The sequence below is a fragment of the Hippichthys cyanospilos genome, chromosome 4 (assembly GCF_059441005.1).
Source record: "Hippichthys cyanospilos isolate Australia breed blue-spotted pipefish chromosome 4, RoL_Hcya_1.0, whole genome shotgun sequence".
In the NCBI taxonomy this organism is placed as follows: Eukaryota; Metazoa; Chordata; class Actinopteri; order Syngnathiformes; family Syngnathidae; genus Hippichthys; species Hippichthys cyanospilos.
In genome coordinates this window covers 5616631-5636188 of record NC_142372.1, presented here as the reverse complement: position 1 = coordinate 5636188, position 19558 = coordinate 5616631, and the positions used below count along the sequence as shown (strand labels likewise).

The window sequence follows — 19558 nt, the reverse complement described above, 5'->3', positions numbered from 1 at the left end:
TTTTTATTTAGTGTTGTTTAATTGGTGGAAAAAAACGTCAGGGAAGTTGCTTAATGCGCTTTTATTAACCAAGGTTGCACCACATTGTTTTCATTAAAAGAAGCAAGCAGACCGAACCAACGTCTTAATCCATCCGTGTTCACAAACAGCGACATTAAGATGAATTCTTCAAGTGCTCCAGTTTATATTGTTTATTTTTAATCTGGAAGCCCGCGCTATATTTCCATTTCCTCTTTTTACCTTCCCGAAACGGATTTAGTGTTGTTTAATCGGGCGAAAAAAACAACAACCGCTAAACATCAATTCAGCAACGTCACACGAGCTTAATATTGTACTCGCCACATTTTTTGAAACTGATTGAGTCATTGGTTCAGTCATCATTTTCAAGTAAAAGCAGATGTTGCAAATGTAGAATTATTTTGGTGTTAGAAGCCAGGGAAGTTGCTTAATGCGCTTTTATTAACCAAGGTTGCACCACATTGTTTACGTTAAAAGAAGCAAGCAGACCGAACCAATGTCTTAATCCATCCGTGTCACAAACAGCGACATTAAGATGAATTGCTCCAGTTTATATTGTTTACTTACCTGTGTTAACTAATTTTGATATATTTGCTTTTAATTTGGAAGGCCGCGCTGTATTTCCTCTTGATGTTTTCCGTTCGTCATTCAGCTCTTAGCGGTGTTTGTGTTAACAAAGGTTGTTACCTTCCCGTTTTCAAGAAAAGAACTAGCGGACTGATGTTAGAAATGTGTGCTTTTAATCTGGAAGCCCGCGCTATATTTCCATTTCCTGTTTTTACTTTCCCGAAACGGATTGGCCCCGAATCGGGTCGAAATCGACACCGAGGGGCCGTTTTCTCGCAGATATAACCCTCAAAGATTGATACGACACATCCCGATTAAAAATGAATACGACCCAAGTCACTCAAATCCCGATTTTTTTTTATCCCACCCCGACACAGGTCATCGACTGCATCACGCAGGGCCGCGTGCTGGACCGGCCCCGCGTTTGCCCCAAGGAGGTGTACGATATCATGCTAGGCTGCTGGCAGCGGGAGCCGCAGCAGCGACTCAACATCAAGGACATCCAGAAGGTCCTGTTCGCCATGGGGAAGGCCACGCCCGTCTATCTTGACATCCTGGGCTAGAGACCCATCGAGTACGGGAATAGCCGGTCCGACCTCCCCGCCCCGCCCCCCTGCGTCACTGTCGAGGAAAACCACCTACAATGTTTGGGAAGGACATAAGTGCCTGCAACACTTTTGGATATAGTGGATAAAACATGAAAAAAAAAAAAAAACGTAAAAAAAAGACAAGAAAAAATACGCACTTTTACATTTTGTTTACTTGCTGTACAGGTTCCAAGACATTTCTTTTCCCCTCAAAAAAAAAAAAAAAACAACACATTGAGATTGATGAAAAAGGGCCGCAGTTTGATAAGAAAAGTTAGAATCCATCTCGGCATTTGGTTTTATGAATATATAGAAATGTTACATATATTTTATATTTATTTCTTTTTTTTCTTTTTTCTTTTTTTTTTTTTTTTTGTCGAGGTCCCGACAGGGCGCTGCCCGAGACGCCGCCGACCTAAACTGTTTTCGAAAGGATGGAAGCCTTACTTTGCACTCTGATTGGCTGGAATGCGTTGCGGTTAACATTCAGCGGCGGCATCGGGAGAAGGACCGATCGGATAAACAGACAAGTCTATTTTAATTTAAAAAGGAAAAACAAAAAGAGAATGTACATATTGTAAAGTTCTACGTGTCAAAAGTTATGTTAACTTATTTTTTGCCAATTTTTTTTCCCCCCCACATCCCTTTTTTGTGACTGTGATCTGGATGTCTAACAGAGGGACGATTGGTGGTGGTTAAAGCCACAAAAAAAGACTTTGGCGCAACGCCACCTCACTGCTACACTCGCTTGGAGTTGAACCATTCCTGTGGCCCATCTGTTCGCGCGCTGTCGTTTTTAGTTGCCAAGTAAGAACTTAGCTATTTTTGGTTTGCAGGTGTTTTCCCCCCACCTTGCAAGGAAACTCACAGAAGAAACTTTCCACTTTAATAATTCAAGGTTTTCTTTCTTTGCTTTTGTGCTTTCTTGCGGGGGGGGGTTAGCCGAGGCGCTCGCTATCATGTTCAAGAGGAAAGCCACCGCTGTCAAGAGAGAGGATCGGAAACAGGCTAAAGCAAAAGCGCAAATATCGATCGCGGCATCGGGGGCGGTGTTTATACATTTCTGCCAGTAGGAGGCGCTTTGGAATATTGTCAGGTTGTGATCGAAAGTCAAAATGTGGCCATGTGAAGCTGAGTTATTGAAGTTTAGTGTTTTATGATGAGTCGGAAATTTGCTGTCACATCACGCCCAAAAACCGACAGACTTCCTGTGGCTTTTTCCGGGGTGGCTTTTTGAGATTTTTGTGGGTCTACTCGTGATAATCGTCTACCAAATGTCATGTTGCTTAGTGAAATTGCCTCCTGGCCTGAGTTTTTGTTTTGTTTTGGGTTTTTTCTGTACCTGACCTTGTGGTGCTGAGTTAGTCGAGTTTCGTGTTTTTCTGTGAATCATCAAACTGCCGCCAAAAAACGTCTTTCACTCGTTTATGAAGTGAAAATTTGTCATGGCTATCTTGCGCAGTGAAATTGGCTTTGGGGGCTGGATTAAAAAAAACTCTGAAATTTAGCTGTTTTGGTGGAGAAACAGGGGTAGACATCTATTTTAGGGATATTTAACCCAATTTTATTTTTATAGCGCTTTAGAACAAACTTTGCTGCTTACAATTTGCTGTAAATGTTGTGAAATTGGTCACACATAAGCATACTCAATGAAAACAATAAGCTAACACAAATCGCACCATAAACAAAACAATAGTAAATAAATACAGATCATTTTATCCAAAATTAAAACCAAAACAAACTACAAATTGGTCACACGATAACATACGCAGTGAAAACAGTTAGCTAACCAAAAAAAATGTTTCATAGTAATGAAATACAGATCATATAAATAGAAAATCAAAACAAAACAAATACTATACAACATAAACAAATCTCATCAAAACGCAAAATATGGTTTTTTTTGGAAAATCACAATAAAAAGACGACAATGAGAGAGTAGTCAACATGCTAGCATGCTAGCTAGCTGTACTGACCTCCCTCCAAAGAAGTACATTTGGAACCGTTAGCATAACTTCCTTGTCTTTCTAACCCTTGTGCTTTGTTTTGTCCAATCCTTTGATATTTACATCAAAGGAAATTCACATCATTTGTGAAAGCATTGAAAGACGACCCCTTAAGAAAATCACTTAAAGTCCAAATTAGACCATTTTTCTAAATGGTTTGACAGAATACTGCACAAAGGAAGCAAGAAAAAATACGGAAACATTGAACTGAAAAGATTCCGGAAAGTATACTTAACTTTACCTTGTAAAAGTTATCGTACATCCTATGAAAAAAATTCCCCCCCCAAAAATAGTAACTAACTTTTTAGAGCAGTCTTAAGTTTGTGGCTATAACTTGAAGAGGAAGTTAGCCATTTGCAAACTTGAGTCACCCCCATGAGGCTGCTCACCAGCTAGCTCCGCCGGGACTCAACAAACCAGATTAGCGCTTAATTAGCCAACATCAGATGAACTGGAAAATATATTTTTTTCCTTTTTACTTCAAGGCCGCTGCTTCAGCCTGTTTCCGATGTGGGAAAACCTGACGCTGTGCGAATTGACCGTGTATTTTTTTTTTTTCCCCACTGCTACACCTCCACCTAAATGTCAATCTGCAACTGCAGAGTATTTTATCTCCCCGGTCTCATCAAGAAAAATGTCGCTTGTCCTTCACGTTTCTTCCCTTTGTACTTTTATCAGCGAGCTACACGTCGTCGCACCCGTGGCCTTTTGAGCGACGACAAGCTGATAAAAACAGTCACTTCTGCCTCAAGCAGGTACTTTATCAATCTAACAGTGATCAGCAAATTGCCGTTTTTTTTCCACTCAGAACGTTTACATGCTCACTTTAGTCCCAACTTATCGCTACGACATAAAATCAAAGGCGTATTAGAGCCTCTTGGCAAAAAAAAGGAAAAATTTGAAACTGGAATAGTAGGTAAACGTTGGCAAATTAAAATCAAATACTGTTAGACGCACCTTCAATGATTTGCCTATTTTAAAACAGTTTTCATATATAAGGTGCACCGCATTATAAGGCGCATAGAATAGATGCTACAGTCGTGGCTGTGGTTGCGTTATGCAGCCACTAGATGGAGCTGGACTAAAGGGAATGTCAACAAAACTATCAGACAGGTCAAACTTTTCAATCAGAAATTAAGAATCAAGATGATGGGGAAAATACCTCTTGATTACATTTAAAGAGTGTTTAGATTCAATTTAATACTAAACGTTTTTTTTTAAATCAAATTGCAACCAAAAATCTGTTTAGTTTATTCAAAAAGAGAGAAAGAGAAATTTGAAGGCTTTTAGCTGGGCCGTATAGTGCAGAAAATACACCATTTCAGACATATATAAGCATATTAGATTTCATTTTTTTAAACATTTGGTTTGTGCTACAGAACCTTTTTTCTTGTAGATTTAATTCCTGTTTTTCAGAAGAAAACAGGGAAGGACACCGAAAAATGAAAATAGTTCAAATTTATGAGTAAAACATCAAAGCATTGAATAGTCGAGCTTTTCAGCCGACAGACTATTCCATACATTTTCTTTTTAATTTTGTTTTTAAATGCAAAACTACTTATATTCAGGAATTTGTGATGAATCAAAACATTTGTGTTGACTTCCAACGTTGACTTATCTCTTGAAAAATAATTTAATTTAATTTAATCCTGAAAAATAATTTGATTACATCATGCAATTGTGACTTGAATTCAATATTACCTACATTATTTGCACTTTTTTTCTCAGAATACTCCCACAATATTTCTACTTCAACACAATTTTGACTAGGGTCTTGAAAATTTAATTTTATGTAAAAGTTATGGCCTTTTTTTTTTTTTTTGCAGTTTTACAACTTTATTTTGCCCATGTGTTTGATTTATATTCCCTCAACTTCTGTATTCACTAAGGATTGGAAGGTGAAGCTTCATGAAACACATGATATTTGTTTTACCCCCCCCAGATGGTGCTCTTGGTTTAAAGATAAAGGGTAGTGTTGGGGAAACGTATTAAAATTCTACAGCACCTTTAAATCAGAAATGCCATCTCGAGGAGTCAAATAATACCACAAATGCTTCACAAAGCTTCATTTGTGCATCGCTAGTAATTACTCAGTTTCAATCGCTGATATGTGCATTTTGGAATCCAGTTTCAGTTGGACTAACCTCCGAAATTGTCTTGTCAACATACTGAGTGAGGAAATTTGGAAATTTGGTATGATGCTTCATGAAGCTTCATTTGTGCATCTCTAGTATTTACTCAGTTTCAATCGCTGATGTGTTTAGACTTGCACATCTTGGAATCCAGTTTCAGTTGGACTCATCTCTGAAATTTTCGTGGCAACATACTGAGCGATGAAATTTTGGAATTTGATATGATGCTTCATGAAGCTTCATCATTTGTGGATCACTAGTAATTGCTGTTTCAGTCGCTGATATGTTTAGTCTTGCACATCTTGGAATCCAGTTTCAACTGGACTAACCCCTGAAATTTTCATGTCACCATACTGGGTGATGAAATTTTGAAATTTGGTATGATACTTCATGAAGCTTCATTCGTGCATCACTCAGTTTCAATCGGTGATGTGTTTAGATCTGCTCATAGAATCCAGCTGCAGTTGGACTAACCTCCAAAAATGTCATGTCACCACGATGAAATTTCGAAATTGAGTATGATGCTTCACGAAGCTTTTGAAGTGTTTCGACTTGCACATCTTGGAATCCAGTTTCAAGTTGGACTAACCTCTGAAACGTCCATGTCAACATACTGAGTGACGAAATTTCGGTGTGACGGACGTTTCCTCATGGACTTTTCGGGCAAGGATCACGAGCGTCGCGAGCTATATCGACGGCATCATCTCCCCTAGAAGCTTTTTTGTGCGTTCTCTTGTGGTAACCATCAAAGACATTCTGACACAGGTTGTGATCATTTGCAGGCTTTCATGGTGAGTTCTTTCTTTTCACGGGTGAACTAACGGAACACTTTATATTTTTATTATTTCCGCCTCCTCGAGCAATGCAAATGTAGGCTTCTTCTGACCATGTACTCATGTTACAGAATATAAAAATGTGGTATAACAGCTGCGGTATATTAAGGTACTGGTATTCCATGATAGCTCTTTGTATTAATGTGACTCTCTCTCTCTTTAAGAAAATGTCTTCAAAACAATCTGTCGACTTCCTGTTTTTCCCTCATTTTGTCTCATGAAGGTGTGTGAAGTTTACACATGCGTTAACAGAGGGATGTTCATGAATGTGTCCAAAATAATAAGGATTTTAAGATGAATAGTCGCCTGAAAATAAATGTCTCTTTGCGGAAAAAAATTCAGAAAGATTTCATACGGTCAAGGTTATGGAGTTCAAATGAAAATTTTTGTTTTGACATTGATATGAGATCCCAGTTGTGTCACGTAGCTCACATTTTCCACAATAATTTCATCATTTTGCCAATATGTACAATTGTTTTGATTACAGTAAACAAAAATATTGATTTTTTTTTTAATTGAGCAACTTTACTCAAAGCATAGCTTGATTGTCATGAATTTATCTTTTAAAAACTAGATTAAATGTTTGATAAATGTAATAATTTCGTGAGTATTTTATTTTTTTATAACTCAGAGCAAGAATTATTTTGATTTTGGGTAATAAAGCCACAAGTTTCAATCCTTGAAATAAATCATAATAATATAATAATGTGATTAATAATACCTATTTAACTATTTTAATTATAGGCATTTGCCCCAAAAACAGATTCAATTTAATGCATTTTGACAGCCCAAATGTTTTTAATATATATATATATATATATATATATATATATATATATATATATATATATATATATATATATATATCCACGTTGACGTATGAACAATTTCCTGCAAAAAATGAACATGACAAGTCACGCGCTCGTGTGTGTGTGTGTGTGTGTGTGTGTGCTGCGCGATAGATGGATGACTTTTTGTTACCTTTTTCGGTCTCATCATTTCCGTGTTAGAAATAGCCTCGTTCCAAAACGTCTGCGCCAAACATGCGGCAGGATTCCATTCAGACTTCCCTCGCTTTTAATGTTCGCCTTTTAAGGGATTTCAAATTTGATTTTAGGATTTGAAATTTCAAGTCAAATTGGGTATTTTTTTTTAATAATATCATACAAAATTTGTTTTTGTTATTTTGACTTTAAAATGTATTTTATGATATTTAAAATAACAATAGTATTTTCATTTTTTATTCTTTCATGATTTTGATTTATTTATTTTTTAAATAAGATTTTAATTTATTGTTTTTGTTTAGGGTTAGTGTTACAAATTACATTTGAAATTCGTGTTTTAGGATAGGATTAGCTTTTTACATTTTTTAAGTTTTCAGGACTAGGATACAGTATAGAAATTTCTGTGAAGTAGGAGTTGTTTTTTTCTTCGTATAAATGCAAAAATACAACGTTACACTGCGGACATGATTTTCGCCAATGATGAATTCCATCATGGAAGCCGCGGAGTCTCCCGAGGATTTCAGTCCGGGTTGGTGTGACTGGGGTCTCCATTAGCGTGGAAATGGAGACGCGCCTTGGTGGTCAGAGACTTGAGGTCACTTAGCACTGTGTTATGATACACTACTGGAATTGTTTATCGATTCACAATTACTTACTGCGCTCTGCGTGTGTGCGCGTGAGTGCATGTGTGTGTGGTTTTGTCTCAAGTGTCCACTTTGTTGCCGCTGGTGTGAACTGATGGAGACTGAGACACGTTTCGCACCTCCGACATGGAAAACAACTCGCAGAGGTTCGTCAACATTCATTTACTTATTCAGTGGCAGCCATTTTTTTCACACCAATGTGGAATACTAAGATTTTTGGCCCCCTTTTACAGGATTTTTTCCGCTTTACAGCATTAACAACTGTCATGACCCGTGGGGTTGGCTGTATGTTGTTTTGCCTCCCTCTTCAGGCATTTTAAGGCAATCGCTCTTATTTTCTGGTCGCGTCAAACTGTCTGCACGCAGGGCTTATTTTTTGGAGTCATCAATCCGCGCATTCTGGCGTCACTAAAATGTCGATAAGCTAAAGACTTGATCCTGTGTGAGTGCTTACAATATTGTTTGTATTTTGCTGTTTAGTGCTTAATTCAAACTTTAGTTGGTTAGCCATGGTTCCTAAGATTGATCGTGATGTAAGAGGTTAAGAAGTAAGGCGATGATTACGATGGAAAAAAAGCTGGTGATAATCAAGAAATACAAAGAACGTTAGGCTAGGCTAGCCTAGGCTACCCTTGCTAGAGATTATGGCCTTAAGTAGCTCAAATCAACATCACTCAAAGGTAAATAAAATTTCATTTTTCCTTTATAATTTTTTATTTATTATGTTATTTAATTCTATACATGTATATTTATGTACAGTACAGTATATGCAATTTTGATGTTTTTCCCTGGGGTGTTATATGCATTAGCTGTAAAAAGGATACAGGCGGCGTGACCCGACCAAAGGGCCCTTTAGGGCAAGATGAGCTTTTGTACCTATGGCCAACCCAAATGAACAAATGAGGAGCAGAAAGGATCTGTAACAAGACTGAAAGGAGGTCTAAAAATGTCAGGTTCCAATCGGCCATCCTCGCGAGAAAAATAACCGAGTTGTCTTCCTTCCTGTTTGTTGTTCATTAAATGTTCAAGGTTAGCTGAACCAGACGGAACTAATGTCTACATTCTTAAGATGGGAAAAAAAAAATCATCTTTGGCATGAATGAATTAATTATGAGCATGTTGGAAATTAAAAGTAAGGTTTCAAGTGAAGTTAGACTTTCAAATGAATGTTTGTAGGCAGTATTAGGGTTTAAAGAAAGTGGCCAGTTTCAATGAATGATTCAAAGGTTAATGGTTTTAAATAAGACAGATTTCAAATTGGGGTTTTGATGCCAAAAAGGGTTTTTTTAAGGCAGGTTTTCGATTCGAAATGAGGATTTCAGGCTTTGGTTAGGGTTTCAGAAATCAAATTAGTGTTTCAATCTGGGGGTAGGGAGCCAAAGCAAGGGTGTGAGTTTTGAATTAGTTTCAAAAAAGGTTTTGAAGCCAAAGGTTAGTATTCAGAGGCTCAAATCAGCATTGTGTTTTCAAATCAATTTGACGCCAAACAGCGTTTCAAGTCAGAATTCTGCGACCTTTAGTCAGTCAGTGTTTGAAGAAGACGAGCTGAAGGACGAGTCTTCCTCCATGCTAATGCTACGGCGCCAGGCCCGGATGACTTGAATAAGCAATGAGGGCAAAGTAACATCACCGTGGCCTGCCTTTGTCTCCTAAGCCTCTTTACATAATTCAAAATAAGAGCCGTCACTGTCATATTCATGCTTATTTGGACAGGAAAGCACAATAGCTTTGCTGTCAAAGAAAAACTTTTTTTGTGGAGTCAGAGGGCCGTTGAAGAAAGAGGATAAGAAAAAGTGAGTAACAAAAGGACTGCAAATTGGGAAAAATTGCGTTAATTTGTTTTTGAACAGAAACCTGAATAGTATCAGCTAGCATTACAGTTATTTATGGGGTGGCGTTAGGTTTTTTGCTGACAAATGACAAGAAACGTCGAAAACATGATGGAAGGGCGTCGAGGTAAAGACAAATGAAAGACTGCCAACATTTTGAAAATTATCAACTTCTAGTTCTCCCCCTGCAAGAAAAAAAAAATCTCCACATTGCTTCGTTTGTTTGGAAAAAAATGCATCTCCACCAAACCTCATCAGTGTGTTTTACAAGCACACATAAAATGAGAAAAAAGTATAAATATCAATAGCATCTAATTCCCTGAGACAAAAGTTTAAGCAGATTTGTGTGGTGCTATAAAGAGCCCGTATGGTATTGTCAATTATTCCCATAATTTACATAGCACTCCTAACTGTCAGGTTTCACGTTCTTCCTTGAGAGAGAAAATATAAGCTCCAATAACAGTTTTATTTATTTGCAAGCTTTTGGTTAATATGTATTTTATCTGAACTTGGGGATTACATATAATGTTTTGCATTTATATTAAGGGTAATTTGTAGTACATCCTTTAAATAAAAAAATTGCTCTACATTATGAACTTGTTTTTGTTTTTTTTAAGGATTTAAGCGGTCAACTGAACCTTTTTGTCTACAAGTAATACAAGTAAAAAATATACTAACTTTCATAACAGTTAGGGCAGTCAAAGTTAAAGCATTAACTTTGAAGATTCTTTTTTTTAACTGCTAAAATAAAAATGAAGAATCAGTGGCACAAAGATTAGCGTTCACCTAGCTTTACTTGAAAAAGTTGCTTGACGATTCAACCATCATATGAATTGTTCGTCTTTGGAGTTCCATCTCAGAGCAAAACACAAGATTTGTAAGTTTTATTTTACAAGAAATATAATTTTTACAAGAGCTATTACAATAATGATATAAGCAAAGTATTTTTATTTCACGATTTAATTTCAATTCCAAGATTTCACTCAAGTCAATTTCTGTTACATGCTTGAGTTGTGTTATGATTCACTTTGAGATTTGGAGTCGTTATGGCGAAGTTATGGTTAGGTTTTGCTGTAATAAATTAGGATTTCCGATCAGTGCACTTTTCATGTGCCACATTTCATGAAAATAAGAAGAGCAGCCTCCAGCTGTGCTCATCCCCAAAGGAGTCTTTTTTTTTACTAAATCCGCCATTCTGTTCCATATGATTGTGTAAAATACCAACATCAGGTCTAACGTGCCTCAGTGTTGACTTTGCCTATCATGAAAATAGAACGGAATGGAAGCTCTAGTTAGGACTTGACAACAGTGTGAACATTCTGTTACCATGTGACTTTCTGTTCTGTTGCCTTAAAGGGTGACTTTTAATCAAGTGGGCGTGTCCTCGGCCCACAATGCCCGAGAATCTCTTACCCTTCGCTCTGCACATACGACAAATACACACGCACTTTTTTCATATTTGGGTCTGCCAAAGGGAAATTAGAGACAGGCGTCCAGGTGTTAATTAAACAGACCCTTTGTTCCGCGCTCTGATTGGCCAAGCCTGAAAACATGTGACTGAGCTTCTTTTCTATTCAATTTGTAGGCGTGCAGGTTATAAAGTTACTATGCCGTTGGCTTTCCCGAGATTACGCCAATCCTCTTCCCAGCCCCAAATCCTGTGAACATTTCCTGTGTGGCTGATAAGGACATGCTGAGCTCTTTCTTTTGTCAGCAACAAGCATAAGCACATTCCTCACCTGCAGCTGACTTTCAACAACAGATTCCAAAATGCTTTGAACTCAGGTGAGCTGCGAAAACATCCACACATTCACTATCTTGTCTCACTCAGTGACAAAACAACTCATTCAAGAAGCGTTCTACTATTTGGCTGGCAGACTTGAAACTTATAAAACTCATTAGCGCCCCACGGTGGTCATCTCGGGTTTGATTGGTCTCGCTTTCGTTGCTTTGTCGCCGATGTTATCCGGAATGTGTTTGGCTCGTATTCTGAGTGTATTCTCACAGAATGATCCACGTCAACATCGAATGTTGACTAGCCCTCGTTACTTATGCCCCCCACGTCTCACGTCTCCTGTTTTGACGGACTACGTCTCGGCGCTTGAGCTCGTTTCGCTGATGCGTTTGACCTTTACCGATAGCACTTCCTTTCAATGCGGCAGGCGAGGAAGGGCTCCATCAATATAGCGAGCGACGAGGGGCTACATCCATTTAACACGCTATTGGCTCCGTCACAGGCCCTGCCTTTGCGGAACGCTTTTATGTTAGCATGTTGCTAAAGAGAGAAGGAATTAAACGTTCGTATAAGATGAATAGGATAATGAATATGCGATTAACATTCACGCCCGCGCTAAATGCGGGGCAATGATGTTAAGCCACATGTGCTTAATTAGCCCACCAGGCTAATGCTCCGCTTTTAATTGCCTCTGCGTGGCTAAGTGAGCTAATAATGCCACCTGCTAGCCGACAAGCTAATGCTACGCGCTAGACAGAAGCACGTTCCTTCACTGACTGATGAGCAGAATCACTTACGGGTTATTTAGGTAATTCACTAACTACCTAGCTTGCTCATTAGCTAACATTCTCACTGACTAACTAACCAACTAGCTAACTGATGAACGGATGGTTAACTAACAGAACCAAAAAAGACAACAAAAGTAGCTTATTAAAATGACCGCAAGAACATATATTATCAACTTTTAAGCGCAAACCTTTTTGTTAAAATTTAAATGCAAAAAAAAGCTTATAAAATGAAACTGATTTTCAGAATGAAATAACTCATTACTGATTAACAACATGCAAAACATCATGCATGCAGAGGCGCAATCAACCTCCTGATTGGCCGCTTTTGATGTGAGGGCGAGACGGCAGCCCCACCCGGGAGACGGGAGCGGCGTTCCTTCCTGTTTCCCAAGCTGCGGCTGATGAAACAGCTTCATTGATGTTTGAACATCAGTAGCATTCTTTTGCTTTTTATTAAGATGTCAGGTGAGATTTCACTCTGCTTTCACTCTCCAGGTTTTCCTTCATACGACTCATTCTTTGCATTACAACTTCGTCTTCAACACCTGTGTGTGCACGACTTGTATTTGTCCAGTTGTACAAAATGTGATATATATATATATATATATATATATATATATATATATATATATATATATATATATATATATATATATATATATATATATATATATATATATATATATATATATATATATATATTAGTGCAAATAATCAGTGGTCTTTTTCAGCAATTACTCACACTTTACAGTTATACTAACTGTCATGCGTTTTATTGTTAGTCTAACCTGTAAACACGCTGTTAACAAAAAGAGTACCTTAACTGCATAACTCAAAACAGACCATTTTTTCAATAACATTAATTTGAATGTGAAATAAGTAATATTATGTCATTTACAAGGCTTAACATTATATATATATATATATATATATATATATATATATATATATATATATATATATATATATATATATATATATATATATATATATAAAACCTCAGGCCAGATGTTCGACACCACTGCCTAAACCAATCTTGTCTAACCCATAATCACCTCACCTTGACTCCATACTACTGAGTGTTATTGTAGGCGGTCTACAGTATGAAAGAATAGTGAGGATTCAGATGTCACAATCCAACAAGACTGTCACCTTGCCCACTCTCTCTTTCCTTTTGATGGAATCTTCCAAAGCTAAGAAAATTGAGTCAAGCATTTGAAAGAAATAATAAAAAAAGAAGGGTGTGAAGGCAGCATGGCATGTCTCCGCCATTTGAGCTCTCGGCAAGGAAGCACTCATTTTTCCGAAGGGGTCGTTTGGCTGTTCCCCGGCGGTTCACGTTTGCCTTTGAGCACTCTGACAGTGAGAAATCCTCCACGGGGGGGGATTGCCGGCCGTAAAGCCGGCATTAAACAGATCCATCACCCGGGCCGCATCATCGTCTGGGAGCGGCACCGCTGTCCAATAATACAGTCGCTTTTCTCCAATTTCACATGACACACAGCCACACGGCGACCGTAAACGACACACACAAACACACATTCACACACAGACGGTCTGTCTCGATTGATCATGTCCCTCTGAGACAAATGTGCCCAACTTTTCTTAACCCATTTAAGCGGAGCGATTATCATGTTTTCTTTCAGCAGAAGAAGGACACAAAAACGGTGTTTGTTTTAGGGAGTTAACAATTGCAGCAAGATTTGTGCAGCCTTGCTGCACGCATTTTTTAGCACTTTATACTCGGTGTGGCTTTCCCCCGCAGTCAGATGATATCCTCCCATACTATAGGTGGCGGTAAATGGAGCCTACAGCATACAAACAACACGAAATAAATTCTTCCAGGCATTTTTTAACAGACTCCTTATCTCTCTCCAACGTGGTGCCCACCAGGAGTTGTTTACGGTAATTAGGTCACTCTAGTCCTTTTCAGCCGAATCGTACGGGGTGTAGGTGCCGGAGAACTTCCATAAGCAATAGCTCGTCCGCCATGTTTTCCGCTCTTGAAGAAATTCTGGAAGGTATGCAATGCGGAAAATCTGGCCCGCATGGACATTCCGCGGAGGGACGTGGTTGCCGAAATAACGTCATTTGGCGGACGCGTCAAGTTTAAACCGAGTTTAACAATTGAAGGCGGGATAAGAGTAATAAGGATGAAAGCTGGATGAAGATTTGGCAATTTCTTTCTATCTTCTTTTCAATGTTGGATGATTTTGTTTTTAACTTCAGTCAGATTATAGATTGCACCACACGATTTTTATATTTACGTCCGAGACAGTCCCCTGTTGTGAAAATTTTCTGGCTGCAAACGCGATTTTGTTGTAGGGGAGCTCTACTGTACGGCCTTTTCCTATGGGTTTGCCTGCCTCACACACACCCACTTGCTCCACTCGCAAAACACACGGAATATTCGCATCAACATTAGCTTTAATTCGCATCTTTCCCTTTCGCTCACCATTTCAAATGCTTCCTTGGCTTTCTCGCCCGCCTGCCTGTCGCTCATCCGCCCACTCGTTCTACTTGCAAAGCTTCTCTGAATAAACCATTGTTAACCGAGCTAGGAAAAGAACTTGTGGGATGGCCTGCGCCGTTTCATGTCGAACGTTATCGCAGACAGGCAGACCGATGCGGCCCATCGGCAGCGATGCATCAGCGTGCCAAACAAGGTCAAACATCACCACTAAAACTGACTCTCTTCTTCACTCTCTCCAGCTCTCTCTCTCTCCGCTGCAGATTTGTCTGCAAAAAGTGAGATGAAATGTCAAGAGCGGAGCGACGGCCCCGGAACGCCACATTCTAATTAACTTCCTCTGGTGGAGATTTTCCCCTTTTCCTTTCTCGCTCTCGCCGGCCGGGCGGCCGGCTCACATATGAATCTTTCATCCGCACCTCGGAGGAGAGAGTGCAGACTCGCAGCAAAGGACGGAGTGATGCCTGGCAAGAGAAAACGAAAAGGTCAAAAAATAAACAGTCCGACTGAGATTGACGGAGCTCCTTGTGGGGGACCGAGAAAGAGCATAAAAGCAGCCGGCAGCACTCAGGGCTATTTGGATTCTTAATGCATGAAGCCTGTTGTTTTTGAATGATATATGGCTCCGTGATGTCTGTGATAACTATAGTCCATCCATTTCCTCTATCATTAGGCTCGTGGGTGGGCAGCAGCCAATCGCAGCCGACTTCGGGCGAGAGGCAGGGTACGCCCAGGTACTATACACTCATCTACCACAATACAACTGCCTGTCGTCAAATAAGTGCGGTTTTCCATTCCGCATTCCACCAATTTCCGTATTTTTACCAATTTCCGTATTTTTCCGACTCTAGGCCGCATCGGTTTTTGAGTCGCAGCTGCAAAAATTGAGCAAATTGAGCACATTTTTTTGTCACAGATAAACCGCACCGGACAATAATCCACTGGTCGTAACATCAGATATTCACGTAGAAAGATGGTATTTAGATGTTTCAAGATATAATATATACAAAAACTACCACAATGAAACTTTAGCAAAATACTAAAGAAATTAATAAAAGTAAATGAACATCCCAAAAGACACTTCGCCTGCTCACAGCAACCTCCTTTCTTCAACAGACCGAACATGGCCGCATAATTAACACCGATATTGGTTAGAAAATATGCATGGGTAGATGGATATTTTCAACGTCACACTGGCAGAATAATGCAGAGTTAGATTGCAGTTGCCACTCAAAATAAATAGTTCCATAGCGTCTTCTTTTGTGTCTTTTTGAGCACGATATAACATGCTGAAGAGAAGAGCTAACATTAGATAGCATTTTATCCATAGTCACTAGTTGCTGGATCAACAAACAAACTAATTTTGGGCATATTATCATATATGACAACATCCTTTCAAAGAAAGTACAAGTTACAGACACTCGTGGGCCAGATTTCACTTTGAGACAAAACAACGCGTGTCTCACCGACTAACTGCTCTCATCATCCTTCTCACTACAAAATGTAATGTCAACAACGGCCAGAGGCGGCGCCAAAAAACAAAGATCAAGCCAAACAAAGATTCAAAGAATTATATTTGATAGCTGTTCCATATATGGACACCTTGAACAGATACACATTTGCTTTAGCTTTGCTTTGTCTCTCTGTGACTTGCAAAAAAAAGTGTAGATAAGGCATACTGGACTATAATATTTGGGGTTTGAAGTTAGGGTAGGGTTTTGGATTAGGGTTTTTCAAAGACTGGGGTCTGAGCAAGGTTGGGAATGGGTTATAGGACTTTTCGATGCCTAACCTACAATGATGGACACAAATTTAGACTCTGGTTGACATGATCAAAACCAGTTCTTCTTATGGCTTCGTGTAAAAATGCAGCGTAAAAGAAAAATTATTCTCATCAAGATAATCTTATTATTGTTCTATGTAGTGCAGTTTACCCTAACTCACATGCGTCATTCTGAATTGCCCATACTGCTCCGCTGTAGCCGGCATGGGCCACGATGACATTCATTCCACCATTCATCCATCTTCGTAAAGTGTCCGAGTGTGATATGAGAATTTCAAAAAAAAAATCACAGTGATTCATATTTTAAATGAAAGGCTTAAGAGGAAAGGTAATGTCTGAATCTTCTTTACACGTGTCTCTCTTATCTCAAGTGCTTAAGCGAAAGAGCCCGAGTACACTTCATGTCTGCATTTGAAATTATGTAATAATAAGCTACTTAGCTACATAACGCCCGGACTCTGTGGCCTCTGAGTGATCATATGCGCGGGGGGGGGGGGGGCGGCTCAATGAAGAAGCGAATCCATGCAGAAGCGATAAGAGTGTATTAGGAACGACATAAAAGATAACCCGTGGGTAGAAGAGTGCAATATTGATGCAGTTCTAGAAAGCTAATAAGAAAAGACGATTGGATGTACCTGCAGGGTAAAGATGAGGGGCTTTTGAAAAAGGGTAGGGTTCATTGATTTAGAGTTTAGGGTCACATGAGGTTAGGTGTTAGGATAATGTTATGGATTATATATAATGTTATGGTTTATATATAATGTTATGGTTTTATATATATATATATATATTAGTGATCAACCGATTCTCCGTTTCCTGGTTTGTGTTTCTTTTCTAGATATGTGGTTCAATAAACATGCTTGAGGCATTTTAACAAAGTGCAGTGTTTGCATTATCAAGTATTTTTACGGCAATTTTTGCACTTTAACTGCAAATGAATATGTATAATATATAATGAATATATATCCAAATATCGGTTATTATTGGTCAATCTCTAATTCATATATATATATATATATATATATATATATATATATATATATATATATATATATATATATATATATATATATATATATATATATATATATATATATATATGTAAGCTTCAGAGTAAATTCTATATTAGAACAAGGTTAGTGGTTGGATTTATCACAACTTTTGAGGCAAGGGAAAGGATTGCTTATAATGCCTGCGTTCAATTTGAGACAAAAGAAATATACCCAAACCAACACAAAGTCAAATGAAGCTTTTCTATAAAAATCCGTTAATTAAAGGCCGTGGTTTTCGCTCCTTGATGTGACGTTCTCACCATTTATTTAGTTCCTCCCGATTTAGAAGGCCTTTCATGAGCACACAATGAATTCTTTTCAGCTTCGGAGCCCCCCCCTTCCCCCCCATCTTGATAAACCATCAAACGTTTGTCCAGAGAGTGTTTCAAACAATCTCAGGAAAAAAGGGGCCAACGACGATTACTGGCTCAGTCCCGCAATTAATTAGGACGTCATTTGTTGCGGGGAAAAAAAAATGAACTCAAAGAGAAATAATTGTCTAAGATAAATGCCTATTATCTGTTTTCCCCACAGCCATTTACTTGTCTATCATTAGCAGCCATTTCTGAAGAGCTCTGTTTTGAATTATAACTTGAATGCATACCTCCTCTTGGGCTCCTCCTGCAGCCTTAACATGCAACTGTAGTACTAACAAGAATTTAGATATTGCAGTGAAAGATGAACAGAAATATCACACAGTTTATAGTTTTAGTTAAGACCACACAAACCAAGACATTGCCGACACGAGATATTATCAAAATTTGATACAAGGACTGTGACCATGGCTATCTATTTAAAAAAAAACAAAAAAAAACTGCACAAAATGACAAATATTTTATGTTTGCAACAAAAATACCTTATACGGTGTTTTGGAAATAGTTAAATTTCTCTCAAATCAAAGGAAAGTTGCTGTTTCGCTTCTACAAATTCTGCAGAGGAAATCTACCGGCCTGGTTTCAGTCAGTCACGATAGATAACAAAAATCCAGTTTGCCCAGTTAGGACAGAGTAAAAAAAAGCTTTCGATTCTGAGATGAACCCAAAACCCTTAAAAAGCGTCATAGAAACCGGTCTTGAGACCAAAACTGATCTCTTGACTCCTAGAAGTACAACAATAAGAATGCATTGAGTAGTTGAAATATAGACTTCCTTTTCTATGGTTTGAATCAGTCAAGAAACATCAAATGTAAAAAAAAAGATATACATACATATATACATACAATATTAGATCGTGAATCTACTCGGTAGTTTTAATTTAAATGCAAAGGCCGGCCAACAACTGAGTGCGCTAGGGCGATTCGTTATGTCGTCATGAAAGGCACAAAAATCCATTAATTATATTAAAATTTTGTCATAGAAATACTCACAAATATATGACATATATTAGTATGTGCATCACTGGGGTCTGAATTTGAGGCTCGATAAAATTTAAACAATTAAATGTTGTGTTCTCTAGCCAATCTGTGTGGCTCCTGGCTTTGACGGGAACTTGCCCCACCCAATATGGCCGCCATTCCCTTCGGTGACGTTTCAACGTGAAAAGTCTCTGCGGCGTTATCGGTAAACGGTGATGATTTTTTCCTCATCTGAGCTCAAGCCCCTGCTGGAGTAACTTTACTAATTTTAGACGATTCTTTTAACTGAAATACCTTTTGAAGTTGATAGCCAATGTAATTTCGTTGAAACTTTATTTACACAACACTTCACAATAGTCACAGCTGTAACAGTGGTGAACCTAAATGATAAAAGACAATAATTAAAATAGTGATAATGGTATAATCGTATATAACTAATTAAAATGTTATCTTCTAATTAAAATATGCAAAAGCTCGGTACAGAAAGTGCCGTTTTATTCCCTCTTGTTACTTATACAAAAAGGCTACTGCTGCTATTAATCATAAAACGATAACGGAATAAATCTCGTGCATTGAATATAATATATAAAACACCATTCTGCAAAATGGACATACAGTGGAACTTCTGCATTGACCAGCAACTAAACGGTGTTTGACTTTTGAGGTTCCACTATTGCAAACGTTTTTACATGGCAAAGTTCAAAACAGAAATCACCAACCTCCATATTTTGTTTACACGCGTATTATGAAGTCAGC

At 38.3% G+C, this 19558-nt stretch overlaps 1 protein-coding gene across 1 annotated transcript in view; it reads left to right on the top strand.

Annotated features, from left to right (window-relative positions):
- ntrk3b (neurotrophic tyrosine kinase, receptor, type 3b) overlaps positions 1-6442 on the top strand; it is a 203723-nt gene extending 197281 nt beyond the window's left edge. The window contains exon 19 of the mRNA XM_088413455.1: positions 963-6442. Coding sequence (XP_088269581.1) covers positions 963-1148 — 186 coding nt within the window. The 3' untranslated portion in view covers positions 1149-6442. The remainder of the gene's footprint in view (positions 1-962) is intronic.
- Positions 6443-19558: the final 13116 nt, after the last annotated feature.